Source organism: Pogona vitticeps, chromosome 2 (genome assembly GCF_051106095.1).
Source record: "Pogona vitticeps strain Pit_001003342236 chromosome 2, PviZW2.1, whole genome shotgun sequence".
NCBI classification, from domain to species: domain Eukaryota; kingdom Metazoa; phylum Chordata; class Lepidosauria; order Squamata; family Agamidae; genus Pogona; species Pogona vitticeps.
The window spans coordinates 292251928-292271181 of record NC_135784.1 but is presented as its reverse complement, the minus strand read 5'-3'; the positions used below and the strand labels follow the sequence as shown (position 1 = coordinate 292271181).

The window sequence follows — 19254 nt, the reverse complement described above, 5'->3', positions numbered from 1 at the left end:
AGTTGTTAGTTGGGAATGATGAGATTCAACATGTCTGAAAACTGTAAAATAAGGGAAGAAAACAGCAGCTTCTGGTCTCCCATAGATAATTCAGTTTCAGAAATGCTTTTAGAGGTTTGCAATTAAAACAAAATCAGCCTGATTTCAAATGAAAGATGGGATTATTTGCATGTCACCTTCTCTAAACTATCTTTGAAGACATTTCCAAAGAGGTGGATCAGCTGTGACATTTAAAAACAACAAGAGATGGGTGTAAGGTAGACAGCCAGTGTCTGGAGCACCCACTGCTTCATGTAGAGCCAATTCCAAGCATCTTCACTTCTTTATTCCAACTCTAAGAGAGACAGAGGAAGCAGAAACATGCCAGTTTGCTCTCTTTCTAACCTCAACATGTCTCTTGAGTGCAGAGACAATTCTGAATGTCTCAGCCCCTGGAAGTGGTTAGTATGGCTCTGTGCTTGTACCAGTCTTCAGAAGAAGGTAGGCGATAAAGCTTGAATCATTTTTGCTGCCTCTGAGTTCTTTAAACAGAGAAAGTCTCAAGATGAAGATAGACATTAAAGGGAATGTGAATTCCCTCCGATTAACCCAATTGCTCCATTTTCTCTCACACAATGGGATGTACCCAGAGATACAGTACATGCTTTAGAAATCAGACACACACATAAAGTTCATATTTAATGTCCAATGACCAATCATAAAATAAACCATACTAGATGCAAGATTTTGTTGTTGTTTAGTTGTTAAGTCGTGTCTGACTCTTCGTGACCCCATGGACTAGAGCACGCCAGGCCCTCCTCTCTTCCACTGCCTCCCGGAGTTGGGTCAAATTCATGTTGGTAGCTTCGATGACACTGTCCAGCCATCTCACCCTCTGTCATTACTTTCTCCTCTTGCCTTCACACTTTCCCAACATCAGGGTCTTTTCCAGGGAGTCTTCTCTTCTCATGCCAAAGTACTGGAGCCTCGGCTTCAGGATCTGTCCTTCCAGTGAGCACTCAGGGTTGATTTCTTTCAAAATGGATAGGTTTGTTCTCTTTGCATTCCAGGGGACTCTCAAGAGTCTCCTCCAGCACCACAATTCAAAAGCATCAATTCTTTGGTGGTCAGCCTTCTTTATGGTCCAGCTCTCACTTTCATACATTGCTGCTGGAAAAACCATAGCTTTGGCTATGCGGACCTTTGTCGACAAGGTAATGTCTCTGCTTTTTAAGATGCTGTCGAGGTTTGTCATTGTCTTCTACCCAAGAAGCAGGCGTCTTTTAATTTCGTGGCTGCTGTCACCATCTGCAGTGATCATGGAACCCAAGAAAGTAAAATCAGCCACTGCCTCCATATCTTCCCCTTCTATTTGCCAGGAGGTGATGGGACCAGTGGCCGTGATCTTAGTTTTTTTTTTTATGTTGAACTTCAGACCATTTTTTCGCACTCTTCTCTTTCACCCTCATTAAGAGGTTCCTTAATTCCTCCTCACTTTCTGCCATCAGATTGGTATCATCTGCATATCTGAGGCTGTTGATACTTCTTCCAGCAATCTTAATTCCGGTTTGGGATTTATCCAGTCCAGACTTTCACATGATGTAAAATACAGAGGTGAAAACATCACAAACAGATGTGTTTCACCATTTGTAGTAGAAGCTCTGCCCAAATTGTGATCACCATATGATCTAGTTCAACCTTCATTCAGGCTCACCTCACTCCATGCTTAGCTTCCCTGACAACCAAGGTCATCATGAGCATAACAGATTTTTCAACAAAGCGTTACAGGGAAATGGCATCAATAATTTATTCCATGATTATTGCAAATAGAATTCCATTCATTATGTCCTACCCCATTAATCAGAAAACAAACCCTTCCATTCACCCCATTCCCAAGACTGCTTCACTGCAGTTGCAAGAGCATAGAAAGGCTATGCAGATTGGTTACTGAACGTTAATCTCTGAAATATCCCAGTCCCACACAGTGTCCATAAAGCTTTCTTTCACATTTCCTTGTCAGTCAATTTCCAATAAAACTGAAGCTTTGGAATGGCCAAGGTTATTGTAGGCCTCGAGCGTGAAGTGATATTTTGTCTGATCTGTCAGAACTGGAAAATTACACTGAAAATGTTGCTGGCCTCTTCTGACATGTATACATGTAATATTCTTCCCAGAAAATCTGCAAATTTAAAGACAAAGGCTTGTTAAGATTTAAGCAGGATGTTGTATAAATAATAAATCAAATCCTTTTGCCATCTGATGAAGCTGGATATGTACAATATATATTAACTTTCAGTATTGGAAGCCCCTTGGCTCTTCAGTACATTTGGGGGTATTCTGTGGTTGCTTATTTATACATTATTCCCCTTAGCAGCAGCACCACAAGTGCCAGCTCTGAACGGCTATATAATTTCACAGAACCACTCTCTTTGCTATGTTGTCTCCATCTGAAAAGCATCATTCACATCATTAATTCAAGTAAGAGGAGCAGGCAGTAGAGGAATGGGTGGAGAAGCAACAGGAGCTATGGGGTTAAATAGTTTAAAGACTGGTATATGTCACACATCTTTCATTAGAAGATAAAAGCCGTAAGTGTTAAGAGCACCAGCTTCACACACTTCCAGGATTATGCGAATTAGCTTGCTTTGCTTGCTGATTGGTCTTCAGGATTTAAGCATGGGGTTCTTTCAAAGTTTTCCTTCAGTCAATACTACAAATCCCCTGCTAGGATTTCCTAAGTATTGAGTACTCAGAAGTGGTTTGCCATTCCCTTTCCTCTGGGGGTGCCCTGGGACTGTGCAGCTTGTCCAAGGCATGGTGGGGAATTCAACTCTCAAGTCTCAGCCTCTAGCTCTGCAGCCAGATGCTCTTGCTCACTGAGCTATCCAGACAGTTTTTTCAGCTCTGAATATAGGGTGTCTATTAGAGATGGGCACAAACCACCGGTTCGGCGATTCGTGCTGGTTCGTTTTTTAGTTCAACAGGAGGTGTTCAGTCCTTCCCAGCCCTGTCTCCTCTGGATACACTCACTCAGAGGCCATGTCTGAGGAGATGGGGCAAGTAAGCTGGTACACTGCCCCTGAATGGGTGGACACCGGAGCAGGTGGGGCTGGGAAACACTGAGCACCTGTTTGGTTGAAAAACAAACTGGCATGAACCACCAAGGTTCGAGCCCATGTCTGGTGCCTATTTCTTTGTTTCTGCTCTTAGCTCATTCCCTCCCTAATGTGTACTCCTAGCAAAAACAAACAAATGGCTCCTTCCAGTCTTTGTGCTGCAGGTGGGCTTTTGAGGAATGGCTTGAAGAATAATGGAGTGGCCCCCAAAGTATCATCCTAATCAGAGACCACCTCTACTCCTACCCCCAATTCTGTGCAAGCTCCAAGCAAAGCAGTGAAGAATTTCTGTGCTGGATTGTGGAAGGGTTGATTTGAACAGCTATGCTCAGAACAGCTGAAGGGGAACTCTTGGGGAGAAAGGGTCCCCTTTGGACGATGGACTTTTCTTCCCACTCCTGGTATTCCTAGAGTTACCTCTTCACTTGAGAAGCCTATCTCTGTTCAGATTTTAATTTGAACTAGAAAAGAATGGAACGGTTTTGAGTTGACCATTATTGAGGCTTAGAAGCTCTTTCCTGAAGCCCGTCAAATCTCTTGGCACCCCATTCTCAATCATTTGATTCCCAACTAAAGTTTTGTGTAGCAAGAGTCATGTAAAATTAGAATCTGTAGCCCCGCACACAAATGCACACACAAATTAAGAACCATGAATGGTTATCAGTGTGTGTGCTCTATATCCTTCCTTGTCCTCAAAGAATAAGGAATTCTGCAAAATTTTCATCCTTACCCTGCAAGATTGTGAGGTGTTCTACAATGTTATTTACTGGACAATGTTTGTAAAAATTACATCACTTATATAAAACTACAATAGCTGCCCCCTTGTTGGGTAGACATTAACAAAATCTTAGACATTTCAGATTAGTTGTTTGTATCTCTTTAAAACAACCATCCAGCCTTTCTGGGCTTGTTGTGTGTGCTTTTTGCTTCCTAAAGGGAAAATATTTTAGTTTTGTGGAGACAGCCACAGAGATATTTTGAGAAAATTTCAGAAACTATGATGAGGGAAAGAAGTGCCCCTTGTCTCTCCTTGGAGGTAAGGGTTTAGAAATTCCTCATTGAGTCTTGAGACTGCCTAGACCAAAGGGAATGAGTATTTTTTGCATCCTTATCCATTGTATGTGTATGTATTTGCATGCACATAAAATATTTAATGCCATGAACAATATACTAAAGAATAACCTTTTCAGTGCTTGTTTTCCGTCGGACTCCCACAAAAATAAGAAAAAAGAATAAAAAAACAAAACAATTGAAATCAATTTTACTAATGAAGGACATAAAATTCCCAACCAAAAATAGACTTACTGTTCTATTAAAAAGTAGTGTGTTCCCCGTGTACCATACAAGTTCGTGCGTCTTCCTTCCTGCCACTGGCACATTATTTCCTCAGAATTCTGAGCTGTGCAATCTAATTTTTTTGGAACATCAGGTGGATCTATACAAAATTGGGGGGGGGGGGAGGAAAATAAATGAACATGTTAAACATTGTTAAAATGCATTGTACATGCACCTCTGTCTTTTCCAGTAAGTGTTCCAAGCATGTATGTGGCATACTGTATGGCTGACTATTTACTATTTCTGCTCATACTCATGTAATTCATCTACATCAGTGGTTCCCAGTCTTGGGTAACCCAGGTGTTCTTCCCAGAAATGCTGGCAAGCACAGCTGGTGGTGAAGGCTTCTGAGAATTGCAATCCAAGAAGACCTGGGTTACCCAAGGTTGGGAACCACTGATCAACACTCGCAACTAACCAAGTAGAGATTGCACCTTGGAATGGGCAAATCCAGTTGGTGAGCTCTGCTGTGAAACCCATTACTTGCATCTGGTCCACAGCTTCCTGTGATGGAGAAGAGGCTCTACTATCTACAGTATTTCAAAACACAAGCAAGTCTTGAGTACACAGGCATCTGGCTGCAGAGCCAGAGAATGCGCTTCCCCTCTATGCTTCCTTGACAGGGGTTGGACACAATGATCCATTGGGTCACTTCCAGCTCTGCAGTTCTAAGATTATTATGGTATTATTACTTATATAAAAACTCATCCAGTAGTCTACTTAATGAGTCATGCACCCACCCAATTGCTAGTCTTGACTAGAGTAGACCGACTGAATGGGGGAGCAATACTTATGCAAATCGTACTGATTAAACAGTTCCAGGACAGCTGGGACTGGCAAAAGATTATAGGTTCTCATATAACATGAATGCAAACTCAATTGGGTTGAGAAGCTGTGTACACAAAAATGTTTGCTGAATTCACAATCAATATATAAATGGGATGAAATTATTATTAGGAAAACAAGAAACAGCGCAAAACCAAAATGGATAGTATTCTTAAAATAGCTCCTGATGTTGGCATCAAAGATATTTCAGTAAGAACTCAAAATATAAGAATTTTATTCTGGAGGATAGATGAGCTCTTTAGTATATTGAGCAACACATTGGTTTTATCATTTGTAAACTGCCTAGAATAGCGTTTCAACACTAATGGGGCAGTGAACATAGAAACAAAGAAAGAAACACATAAATAAATTCACACAAATAGGACTCAAAATGAATGAGTTCTCACCCCTGCCTCCAGCTAATTTCATAATGAGTATCACAACATGCACCATGCTTAATGCTTCTGAACGTATAGGATTTCAAAAAGCTAAGAGAGCTAGGTTATTTCCCAAACACAAACACACACTTTTGCAACAGTAGGCTTTCTCGTGTTGCACTAGAACAATCTGAATGTTGGAGTAACAAAACTGAAGCCAGGCCTGATCTCCACCTTGGATGAGTTCACATTTTCTTCCTGGGATTTGTAGCCCTAGCTATAAGAGTGTGCACCTACATCGTTCAACATACTTACAGCCCACGAACAGAACCGTTCCATAAATTGATTCATCGGAGTCTTTTGTGGTCTCTGCTAGGCACCAAGCATTAAATCCAGATGATGGTGAAAGAGCAACCTTTTCTGCATGGAGTGCCATGCTCTGTTCAGTGAGAGTTTCAGTCCAACAATGCCCTGATCGGCATCCACCATAATTGATGGTTGTCATACTTTCTCCACGCTTCCACACACAGCAGAAAGTCATGTCTGTACCCATGGGTACCACCTTGTCTATAGGATACATTCCAGAATCTTTTCCTGCAAGGACAAGGGTGAAAAGGGCAGAAAAGAAGAAAGATGTGAAATGTTTGCCTGTTCCCCCATTTCAGTGGAGCAGTTTGTTCATCCAAATCATTCAAGGATGCAACATCCTAGGAATTACAGTGGTGCCTCGCTAGACAGTTACCCCGCATGACAGTTTTTTCGCTAGACATTGACTTTTTGCGAGCGCTGTAGCGATTTGCAAAACAGTGATTCCTATGGGGGAATTTCGCTGGACAATGTTTGGTTCCTGCTTCGCAAACCAATTTTCGCTAGACAACGATTTTGACAGCTCCATGTTCGCAAAATGGGTGTTTTCGGGACCTAAGCTTCGCAAGACAGCTATTTAAAAAGCTGATTGGTGGTTGGCAAAGCGGCTTTCCTGTGGCCGATCTCCGCTAGACAATGATGATTCTTCCCCATTAGAACACATTAAACAGGTTTCAATGCATTCCAATGGGGAAATGCTTTTCACTAGACGATGATTTCGCTAAACAGCGATTTCAGTGGAACGGATTATCATTGTCTAGCGAGGCACCACTGGGGAGTGTGACAGATCCCATATCCTTTTTTAAAATCCCTGCCTCAAAGAACAACATTCATATCTATATGCGATCAAAGCTAGGAGCCGTCTTCGAGCATTGCAGCCTGAAAGGAGAAAGCATAGCAGCCATGGTGGCAATGGGTACTCTCATTTAGTCTTTGTCCCAGTATTTTCCCCTCTCCCTTGTTGTTAATCAGGTCTTTGTACATTCATTGCAAAGGTCTGAAGAGACGCCTATAAGCATGTCCAGTTAAACACACTTATAGCACTTCCATGAGAGAGAGTCCTGCCTTTATTTCTCATCATGTGTCAGTCACATGATTTGGTGCACAACAAGGAATCCAAACAGTAACTCCTTAAGCAGGGGCAACTCACAGCTGCAATTTATGATGGTGTACTTATGCTGGTGCACGTCAGCAAAATAATTCTGGCTAATCTTTTTATAAAACATTACAAGGTCACAGAAATACATGATGAACCATTTGGTGGTTCTGCGTGTGGACTAGGAAGTCATTAGCTCTACACCTCTCCAGACAACCCATGTAGTGCATCTGATAAAACAGTATTCACCACTCCCAAATTTGTTCTCAACAATGTTGTCTCACCAGGTATCTTTGCAAGTTCACTCCATTCACTACATATCCCATGGTCTACAAGACAATAGCGAATCCTGACATAGTGATCGGTACAATTGAAAGGCAGGTCCGATGTCCACACCCAGTGGAGGAGCTTCTCAGTACCCGTCAACCTAGACTGAATGATATCCTAAAATGGAGGACAAATATTTTAAAAAACTAAATGTTCAAGGAGTGATTTGAATATTCTGGATTCTTACTGGCATGATATGAAGGGTTAAGATCTTAGGCTGCCAATACAGGTATGAAAACATGCTTTCTCATTTTGCACATCAATACAGAGTGGGACACATACAGCTTCAATGGGCCCCACATGCCACAATAATTCTAATTATTTCTAGAGTTGGGCATGAACTGGCAGTTTGTAATGGCTCATTCTTCAGACCAGAAGTTTTCTGTAGGCACCCTAGCTTCCTTCCTTCGCCTCCTTTAGTGGGCGTCCACTCAGAGGCAATGTCCCAGGCTTCCATGCCCTACTTCTTCCTTTGAGTAGGCGCCTACCATAGGAGGTGGAAGAAGGAAGCCAGGGTGCCCACAAAACACTTGTGTGTCCAGAGAACTAACCATTACGAACCAATGAACCAGCTGTTCACTCCCATCTCTAATTGTTTCTTTTAAAACTGGGGCTTTAAATGTTCCTTTGTGCCTACTAGGAGAATGAAGGGGCCATTTTGCCATGTTTGAGCCCCCACTCCAATTCCTAGAATCCCCATCACTTCCTAACATTTTTATACTGTATAAAAATGGAGTTTGGCCATTGAAGAGCAGAAGGGAACATTTACCTCCTGAGATTCGCGCGGCTCCCTCGCTGGGCATTTTTAAGAAACAATTGAAAACACTGATGTATAGGCAGGCTTTCCCAACAGATAATCCCTGACTATTTTTCTTTTATATTCTTTGATTTCCATTTTTGTCTATTTGTAATGTTTTTAATAATTTTATTGTTGCTCCAATTGTAAGCCGCCTAGAGTGGTCTAGTATGACCAGATAGGCGGGATAGAAATAAAATAAAATTAAATAAATAAATAAATAAATAAATAAATAAATAAATAAATAAATAAATAAATAAATAAATAAATAAATAAATAAATAAATTCATTTTTAAAAGCATGCTTCATTTTTTAAAGAAATTGTTTTTAGGGGTGAGGGGTTTGCAGGTTGTGGGAGTAGATACAAAATTGCAATGGTCAGCAGTGGGTTGGTGTGGTTCCTTGGCTATACCATGGTTTTGCTGTTGGAAGCAAAAGGGCACAAATGTCTGTAACAGGAAAACTGAACTAGATAGAGCAATAGATAAATAGATATCCAGGTGGACTTATTACTACTACTGCTGCTGCTGCTGCTGCTGCTGCTGCTGCTGCTGCTACTACTACTACTACTACTACTACTACTACTACTAATAATAATAATAATAATAATAATAATAATAATAATAATAATAATAATAATAATTTATTAATTGTCATTGAACATACAGTATATACACTGTATATACAGTGGTGCCTTGCTTAATGAGCGCTTCGTTTAACAATGAATTCGCTTAGCAATGACTTTTTTGGAGCGTTTTTGTGCTCCGTTTAACGATGGTCCCTATGGGTGATTTTCATTTAGCAATGTTGGGACCATGCTTCGCATAACGATTAAATTTTTGGGTCCCCTGTTTCGCTTAATGATGGTTTAAACAGCCTCATGTTTGCTGTTTTTTTAATGTTATAAAGTTAAAGTTTACTGTTTAAAATGTTTGAAATCATAAAGTGCACTTAATAAACCCTTTGTTAATCAAATTTGACTGTTCTGACTCTTTTTTAATTTGTTGTTGAATTTCCCCCCCATTGAGATGCATTGAATAGGTTTCAATGCATTTCAATTGGGGAACCACATTTCGCATAGCGATGTTTCCTATGGCGATTTTCGCTTAAGGATGGCAATTCGTTCCTATTGAAATGGATTATCCGGTTTTCAATACATTTCAATGGGAAACCACATTTCACTTAGCGATGTTTTCACTTAGCGATGAATTTTTTGGAACCAATTAAAATAGTTAAGCGAGGCACCACTGTACATACAACAAAATTCACAAAGAATACTCACAGACCAGACCAAAACACACACACCTTCATAACAATCCTAAAACCCAGAACCCTGCCTAAGAGCACAAGTACACACAACACTACAGACCAAGTAATAGTAATACAGTCCAACAACTCACTGCTGGTGATTCTTAGGTTCCTTGTTAAGTTCAATTATAGCTCTAGGATAAAAACTGGTCAAAAAGTGTGTTGTCTGCATTTTAATTGTTCTGTATCTTCTCTCGGAAAGCCTCAGTTCAAAGAAGTTATAAGCAGGGTGGGACGAACCTCTAAGAATATGAAATGACTTCCGCAAGCAGTGGGATGCAAAAATATTGTCCAAGGTTGGGAGCTGAAGTATAATAATATTTTGGGCAATTTTAGTGATTCTCTGTAAAGCCTTTTTTATCCATTTCAGACCATACCATGAGAGGATGCCATATGTTAGGATACTCTCTATCGTACTACGATCGATAGTAGGATAGAAGTAAATGCTGAGATAGAGTTATCTTCCTGAGCACACATCTTGTTACTCTTGTCTTTCCTTAGGAAGCATCTAGTGAGGTGAAAATTGCCTTACTTCCTCTTTCTTCATGGCAAGTGGTCACTTATTGTTTCCTTTTGTTAAAGAATAGGTAGCCACAGATGTCCCTGTATAGATGCAAGCCACCTCTAGAGGCTTCTATGACTAAGTGCAGATTTATTTTTCACCTGCACTATTTCTGAATAGGTTTCCTAACGCAATGAGCACAAATTTCCTATTTTTATCAAAGTATGGGTTTCAGATTATATACTCTTATTTAACAGCCATAACATTGCCACACTGTTATCAACTAACATAAGTACGGTACCAAATATTCTCATATTAGCAAGAAGCACACAAAGAGAAAGAAACTGATGCAAATCTGAAGCCCATACACTCCCCTTTCTCCTGTACAGCCAAGAGGGCAACTTCAACAGCCCATTCATTCATCAGGGACATGGCATCTGGTTTATCTGAATGCCAATTTCCAGAATTCTCCAAGAATTCCCCAAGCAGAATTTTGGGAGATCACAGACCCACGCCTACATTTTGCCCACCTGGACCAGGGCCTACCTCAGAAGCTGCATGGCATTCTGAGGCATTCACTTTCTGTTGGCAATATAAGAAAAAGGAAGTTTCCATAGTGGTTCTTTGGAGTGGTCTTTCTTTGGGAGATGCCCTCTACAGAGCCTAAAAGGAAGTGAAACTGGAATGGAGAGAATTCCTCTAGAAGCCACAAATATTCTTAATTCACGACTGTCCCGTATTATCTCAGCTCTGGTGCTGCATACAGCCTCCTGCCTCAGACTGTTTCAGCAGCTCCTAGCCCCCACCAACTCCTTTTTCTGGCAAGAAAGCTGAATGGTGGCTCTAGAAAGCTTTTGGAAGGTCACAGAGTCCCCCTATACCATTTAACACAAATTAATATTCATGCCTCAGAACTGGATGTAAAGTTCTCATTACTAGTTTCTTTCTTTCTTTCTTTCTTTCTTTCTTTCTTTCTTTCTTTCTTTCTTTCTTTCTTTCTTTCTTTCTTTCTTTCTTTCTTTCTTTCTTCCTTCCTTCCTTCCTTCCTTCCTTCCTTCCTTCCTTCCTTCCTTCCTTCCTTTCTTTCTTTCTTTCTTTCTTTCTTTCTTTCTTTCTTTCTTTCTTTCTTTCTTTCTTTCTTTCTTTCTTTCTTTCTTCCTTCCTTCCTTCCTTCCTTCCTTCCTTCCTTCCTTCCTTCCTTCCTTCCTTCCTTCCTGCCTGCCTGCCTGCCTGCCTGCCTGCCTGCCTGCCTGCCTGCCTGCCTGCCTGCCTGCCTTCCTTCCTTCCTTCCTTCCTTTCTGATCATGTTCAGCAGTCTATTAAGCCCCTTAGCAGTGGTTCTCAACCTTTGGTTCCCAGATGTTCTTTGACCACAGCTCCCAGAAAACGTGGCCGCCACAGTTAGTGCTGAAGGCTTCAGGGAGTATTAATCCAAGAACATCTGTGGACCCAAGGTTGGGAACCACTGCCATCGAATATCCCACCAGCAGAAAATAGACCCCCCCAGATATGCTGAATCTGTCCACACACCAATTTTATTTCCATCTCTGCAAGTACATGCCTCTAAAGTTCAGAGTGCATGTAATATACACATGCCAGGATACTTGAAGGAGAGACTTACTCGTGCTGCTTCCTTCAGGGGCTTTTTATGCAGTATGTGAATTTCCCAGATGGCATTCAGTTCATATGGAAAGGCTGAACCACCTTCGTACCACTTCACTTCCAAGGTATCAGATATATAGTCAGGAGTCAATTCATGAATTTGTGGGGTGGTAGGAACAAGGGCTGAATGAGGGGTGGAGGGAAGAATAAAAACTGAAATCAGAACTCTTCAGTATCAAGAGTTTAAAAACATTATTTTATTACTGCATCTTTCAGCCCTAAACAGATACTGTACAACACTCCCTGTTCAATATTTATAAGATCTTTATTCCTAAAAATATGTTCACACAAGTGGCCTTTTATCATATGGAGAGCTTCTTCTCTCTAATCAAAGCAACTGCAAAGAAGCTGAGCCTGCTAAAGAACAAAGCAGGTGGCCTTTAAAATAGGGAACCCTTCCTTATTAAATTTTATTTTTAGATGTTTGTTGTATGTGTTTATCATAACTGATCTGACTCTTTAAATGAGACCGTATGACAAAGCTCTTGCTCAAGGCGCATTAGGGTTTTAAGAAACCAATATGTTATTATGGAAGAATGAACCAGCGACTGATGAGTAAGAGGAGCTAAAAATTAAAAAAAACTTGTGACTCCAGGAAAAAGATAGCCAGTCAATACAGGAGTCTCATTTCAAGAAGTAAATATGGAGATCAAAGACTTCCTTGTTTAATGAAGTTTCTCAAGGCAAAGAATGGACATTTTATGCAAAAATAAAAGGGTTAAGTTCTCTTTTAGAAGAGAGAAAAGGACATTTTGGAGGTCACTCATTCATAAGGTTGCCATGAGTCAGAGATGACTTCATAGCACCTAACAACAACAAGCCTTATTAAAAGATTAATAAAACTTAAATTAACTCAAAAACCTAAGTAAAATCTTACTATAGCTATATAAATAATGCATTAATGTAAAATTAATCAAATTACTGTAAGTGAACGATTTTATGTGTATCAGAGAGTTGCACAATTTAAGATTATGGATGTTCATGAAATATAGATCAAGTTCAAAAAAATTTAAAATGTTAGGATGACTAGACTGTTTCGGACCAGAAATAGTCTTCTATAATAGTATTATCTCAGTCATTTACTATATCTTCTTTAGTAAATGTGGGAGGGTATTCTTATTCTTTGCCTGACCACAGGATTATCTAACTATATTGTACATGATAATTCTGCTGAACTACTTACCCTCCACTAATTAATTAATTAATTAAAAACAAAAAATAAATTAAATTACAAATAAAGCTATGATCACAAATGTATACATGACTGCTGGCTTTGTCCCATTTCACTATAAGACCCAGAAACTTGATGTTAAGAAAGCAAGCCAGGATTCCTTCAGAACTTCAAATAAATAAATAAATAAATAGTGCTGGTGTAGGATTCGGGTGATTGCAGTTCATGAAGTCAATGATTAGCATGTTTTAATAAGGTTTTACTTCATCTTTCCCTAAGTTCAAGGCAGATTACAATTTTATTTTTCCTGGGGGGGGGATGTAAATATTGAACAGAAGTTGAAAGTCTTAAATGCAGTAGATCAGTGGTTTCCAACCTTAGGTAACCCAGATGTTCTTGGACTGCAATTCCCAAAATCCTTCACCATCAGGTGTTGTCTGGAGTTCTGGGAGTAGCAGTCCAAGAACATCTGGGTTGTTGTCCAAGATGGAGAACCACTGCACATAAAGCAAGAGAAGCACATAGCTCACTCATTTTGGTGTGGTTTGGTTTGCCTTATATTTCAGAGACTGCACATTTAACAGAAAGAATGATCCATCACTTCAACTTCCCCTGTCCAGTAGTGTCCTGAGACAGAATGAAAGAAAAACCCAATTGCAAACAAATAGAAATGGTTATCAAACCAAACAAACCTTTTGCTTGAGTAGCAAAGCGATTCAGGATATGGAGACACAGGACTGCCAATAAACAACATGAAATTTGATCAATCAGCATTCTTTTACTATTTACTATGATGAGCAGGTCACCATGCACAGAGAGGATCTAATACCTAAAAGGAACAGAAATAGCAATTGCAATGTTCAAAAAATATTTTTGGTTTAAGATACCAGGGGCATGTACTCATGCATGTGTAGACAGCAAACTGTGGGAAACACTGTCTACTTCGTGTGGCTCCAAAGGAATCTATAATTACATGCTGCCAAGTTGATTCAGACCTATGGCAACCGTTTCCAGATAAAATCTGGACATTTATCTGGATTTTATAACTGAGAAGTTTATTTGCCAGTCAATTTCTCTGTGAGGTGCTCTGCAACAATGCAGGTTGCTCAAGGCTATATAGGCTGGCTCTTCTCTTACAAGGCACAGTGCCTTTCACATCACTGCCAGGCACTCTTGGCTTATCCTGGGATGCCAAAATAGCTGTAACTAGGATGGGGCTAACACAGCCTTTCTCATTGTCTCAGCTAACTTTCTGAGCTATCTAAGCTTGATACAAATATACTATTACCATTATACACTTGGTATTGGATTGTGAATGAAATGAATATTTTAATAAAACATGGGCACCTGCTACAGAAAAATCACACTGTTGTGATGAAAGAAAAGGTGAGGTAACGATCCTGGTAATGACACATATAAATAAAAGCACTCTGTTATTATACATTTCAACATTTACAAAACTGCTGGTGATTTTTTTTTTTTAATGAAGAGACTTACGATTTTGGAGAGCTAAGGTTGAGCAAATCCGCTGCTGGGTACCACCTGTGTTGTGCTTCATTCACAAGATGACAGGTGAGGACAAATTGGAACAGATATTATCCAGCTGAGTCCAGAAAGAAACCCTCTAATATTGCTGTTGCCTCCGAGGGAATCTTAGCATGAAGTCCACCTTTTAAAGAACATGGGGGCAATCTGTTCCTTTGCTGTTATTTGTTCTGATACAATAGCGTGATAAAAAAGAGTATTCTTATCACTATCCTACGTCCAGAATTTCCTTGCTGGGAAATGATTATGGACACAATGGTTTCCTTAATGAGTAGACTTGACGTCTATGTTCAAGGAAGCAGTGATGAATACTCCTGAATTAGAAATAGTGGGAAAAGTCAGTATATGCGGGAAAAGGGCACGTCTAGCTGGCTAGAATCCTGAACAGGGGTCTTCCACATTGCAACATTTTCCTCCAAGGCCAACTGGCTGGATCCTTCTTTTTAATATGAGTAACATAACAATAAAAAATTTACAATAATCTAATCGTCTAGACTTGAAAGGCCAGCAATGAAGGAACTAGAAAAGATCATCAAGTGTAAGGATATGTCATTGGAGATGAAGGCCAAGATCATCCATACTATTATATTTCCGTCACCATAAATGGGTGTGAAAGCAGGACATGAAAGAAAGCTCCCGGGGGGGGGGGGGGAGATTCATTGGAACTGGACAAGAGATTTGCATATACCCCAAACTGCCAGATGGATGAACAAGTAGGTCCTAGACCAAATCAAGTCTGAACTATCTCTGGAGACAAAAATGCTGAAACTGAGGCTGTCCTACTTGGGCACATCATGAGAAGGCAGGATTCCTTGAAAAAAGACAATAATGTTGGGAAAGATAGGAGGCAGCAGGAAATGAAGAAAACTAAATATGAGACGGATTGACTTCCTAAAAGAACCACAGTTTGTAAGAGTTGAGCAAGGCTGCTGAGTACAGGACATTTTAGAGAGTGCTCATTCATGGGGTCACCATAGCTCTGAAGTGCCTTGACAGCACATAACAACAGTAATCAGTTATTAATATTTACTACACACAAATATATTACAATAGAAGTTTAATGTTTTCATCTTTTAAATTTCCTGAAGAATCACATATAATCTATTCTTGAACTCCAGCATTCCAATATGCAATAAAAAGACCTGTGTTTTCACAAAAGTATTTTCCCACTGCTGTCCCTCCTAATTTTTGCTAGAATTGTCATGTTGATCACTTAGGCCATGTCCCAGATCCTCTTAACCCACTTTTAAGTTGACAGATGGCTAGATCTTTTTTCCAGTTATAAGAAATATTAGTCTGTATTTCTGTGAACAAAGAGAATTAATATTATTTTACTTTTTATTTGAAGATAATAAAAAGTATTATACTTATCTCTTTAACACATTGGACTAAAACTATAAACTGCATCAGTGGCATCTTATAACCTGTCCTATCAATTCCCCCCCCCCCCATTTGAATATTTCTCTAATTTTGTGAAAATCAAAAGAAAAAAGATGTTGGCTGAGTGATATCTTCAACAAATTCCTGCTGGATAAAGCATTTTTAATCTTGATGGAGTAAGATACCACCTTACTTAATGTTCAAAGTCAGTGTCGTGGAAGTGTCATGGGCAATTATTTAAATAAATGCTGAGACAAGAAATGTATCCGGTGGAAATTTTAATTTCTTGTTCTTATTCAACTTCTAGTTGATATTAAAGCTCATAGAGGAGCCAGTGGATATTAAAAGGATGGTTAATTAGTAACATAAAGTGATCATTTTTTTCTATAAAGTGAACATTGGCAAAGCAGGCCATGAAGCCAAAGAGGCTGTTGTCCAAAATGGCGACCACAGGGCCATACAAGAAGGCTAACTGCAGTGCTCATTCAAGTTGATAGAAAATATATTGCCTCAGAAAATAATTTCAGAGGAGGAGAACATTTGGAGAAATGAGTGAATAAGAATGGCTGAAGGTTTGGATTATTATTTTTTTGTTTCATTTACCGGTACTTTTGAGGTAGCCAAGAAGCGTGTCTTAATTTTTTGACTTGCATTATATAATCATCTCTCACAGCCGGCTGCCCTCCTGGCTTTTCACACCTGAAGGAAGACCCCATGAAGTAACTCCTTCCACTGGGCTTTTTCCTATCAGGACATCTGGGCAGCAAGGAAAGCTGGAGAGTGATGAAAAGATACAAAAAGAAAGAACAGCAAAGAAATACAGAATAAATATTTGGTCACCTTGCTGTATTACGGAAAGTTCAAAAATATGACCAAAAGAAATTCTGAAAGGAGCTGTCAGTGAGGCACCAAAATGGAAGTTTCTTTCATTGGAAAGGGAACATTTTGGGGAATTGGAGGACAAATTACTGCATCTCCTTCTTCCTGGGGCTGGACTTAGTCCTCTCCTTCCTTGTGATTATACTACAGTTCTTACAGGGAAGGATGGTACTTTAAGCATCTTTTGCAGTTGAGGCAAAATATGTCTATAAAGGTCTCCTCAGAATGTAACATTGTGGAGGCTCTGGAGAAGGTGCTAGACTCTAAAGAATGACAAGCGCTGAGCCAAAAGTTCCCAGAAGACCATTTTCCTGAGGAATTTTCTAAGATGCCTTTTCCCCCCTTGCTCCCCGAAAGGCTGCTTTGTAGAGATTTTTCCCCAAGTTTCTCCACCAAAATTCAGCGTTCTCCTAACACCTCCACAATATCATAGAAGTTATTGTGGAGGAAGCAAAATGGTGTCCAGGCTGCCCACAAAAATGACGTTGACTCTTGTAGCAGCAATGCACAAGGCAAAAACATTTTGAGGAGAAATGGAGAAAGCTATGCTACAACCACTGCTAATGTCGAGCCACACCTCTGAGAACTTGTTGAAGAACAAGTTTCTCCTTTCTCTGGAGAAATCTGGTGAATTTACCTCACCAATTTCTCTTCCTTAAAAAAAGGATTAAGAATTTCAGAAGTTTGTAAGTCAAATCCATTTCATTGTCCCAAATTGTACTCTTGTAGAATAGGCATGGGGAATCTATAGCTTCTGGATATGATTGAGCTTGACGTCCCATGAGCCATAGCCAGCATTCGGAAGTAAATAGTTACAGGTATAGGTAACATAATATTTATGAAATTTTTGTTATGTAAGTTATGAATGCTGTTCTCAGGCATAACAAGTAATGTTGTCTAGTTTTATTGAAAAAGTTTCAAGGTAATTTTAAGGGCTCTTGAGAATCCCCTGGACTGCAAGGAGAACAAACCTATCAATTCTAAAGGAAATCAACCCTGAGTGCTCACTGGAAGGACAGATCCTGAAGCTGAGGCTCCAGTACTTTGGCCATCTAATGAGAAGAAAAGACTCCCTGGAAAAGACCCTGATGTTGGGAAAGTGTGATGGCAAGAGGAGAAGGGGACGGCCGAGGATGAGATGGCTGGACAGTGTCTGCGAAGCAACCAACATGAATTTGACACAACTCCGGGAGGCAGTAGAAGATAGGAGGGCCTGGCGTGCTCTGGTCCATGGGGTCACGAAGAGTCGGACACAACTAAACGACTAAACGACGACGAATTTTAAGGGCATTGTGACAGGGTTTTTTCAGGTTTTATGCCATTCTATTAAGCAGCAAGAAAGTTATGCTCTTTCATTGGTTTTATCTTCTGTATTTGTGTAAATAAATGCAACATACAGTTTCAAAATTGGTTACTCAGTGGAACTACAGAGCAGTGGAACTAACACAACAAACCACTACTCTGTTTTTGTAAATGCTTGCAATATGCAGGATAAAAACTCAGCACTAGGGGGAATCAGAGAGTGTTTTGTTAATAACACAGTATTGCAACAAACTACTTGCACCATCAAAGCAATTGTAACAATGACAGCAACTAAAACAGCAAGTTATCAACCAAAACCAAAAACAATCGTTAAGTGAGGCACCACTGTATGACCTCCCTGTCCCCTCTTTCAAACAGCATGAGCATATAGAAATTCCCTCACTCAACAGGGCTGGAGGCCTTAGATAAAATCTGTCTCCTATTATCATGCTGCTCTTTCATCTGTCCTCAGAAAGATCAGGAACACACACCAGAAAGACCACTGTTAACCATTTTGTTGTGAGCCACCCAGAGTAGAAGCAGTCTAGATGGGTGGGATACAAGTTTAATAAATAAATACAAATAAACCACTGTTAATGACCCATGACAATGGGTGGAGAAGAACTGCAGAAGTGGGCTTTTCACTCGCCCTCCCCCATCCTTTGTCCATCTAAGGACCAGGGAAAAGTGAAACCAATGTGGAGGATATATCAGGGTCTCCTATCAACTCTCCACAGACTGAAGAAGCTGAATGAGTAGTGCAATGTTTCAACCTAATAAGAAAAAATGTCCAGTTGCTGTGACTCAACTTCCACATAACCTCTGCTGGATGACTGATATATTCCTTGCTTCCATTTCATATTTTTGTTTGCAAGGAAAGATTAGAAAAAAGTGCATGGTATGTAATATTGGGCTCAAGCTACATAAAGCCAGACTTAGGCTGACTATCAGGCAAAGCGTCTTGTTAGAGCAGTGTGACAATGAAACCAATTACCACAGCAGGTAGTGAGCACTCCAACACTGGAGGCGTTCAAGAGAAAATTGGACAACCAACTGTCAGATCGGCTTTGATTTGGATTCCTGCACAAAGCAGGGGATTGGACTTGATGGCCTTACATATACACCCATTCCAATCATTGTTCTATGATTCTATGAAAGTATCTGCTAGGGGAAAGGGAGGTTTCAGTATTCCTTGGCGAGAATTCATAGAAATGCAAAATTTCTTCACCAGCTAGCATGCTCACATCGACATATGTATTTAATTTGTTATGGAAGCTGGCACGGACAC

General features: G+C 40.0%; 1 protein-coding gene across 1 annotated transcript; it reads right to left on the bottom strand.

Annotated features, from left to right (window-relative positions):
- Positions 1–1772: 1772 nt before the first annotated feature.
- Positions 1773–14504, bottom strand: LOC110080086 (leukemia inhibitory factor receptor). The gene is made up of 7 exons (XM_020795708.3): positions 14358–14504; positions 13553–13689; positions 11649–11812; positions 7379–7538; positions 5948–6226; positions 4401–4530; positions 1773–2158 (listed from the first exon to the last, which is right to left on the bottom strand). The coding sequence occupies exons 2-7, from the start codon at positions 13632–13634 to the stop codon at positions 1996–1998; spliced, it is 978 nt and encodes a 325-aa protein (XP_020651367.3). The 5' UTR covers positions 13635–13689; positions 14358–14504; the 3' UTR covers positions 1773–1995.
- Between the last annotated feature and the right edge of the window lie 4750 nt (positions 14505–19254).

Excerpts from the sequence above, each read along its gene's own strand:
- LOC110080086 (XM_020795708.3), bottom strand. The coding sequence starts at position 13,634 with ATGCTGATTGATCAAATTTCATGTTGTTTATTGGCAGTCCTGTGTCTC. Across the intron at positions 7,539-11,648 it reads CCCTGAAGGAAGCAGCACGA|GATATCATTCAGTCTAGGTT; the intron begins GTAAGTCTCTCC and ends CCTCCATTTTAG. Across the intron at positions 2,159-4,400 it reads CACTACTTTTTAATAGAACA|ATTTTCTGGGAAGAATATTA; the intron begins GTAAGTCTATTT and ends TTAAATTTGCAG.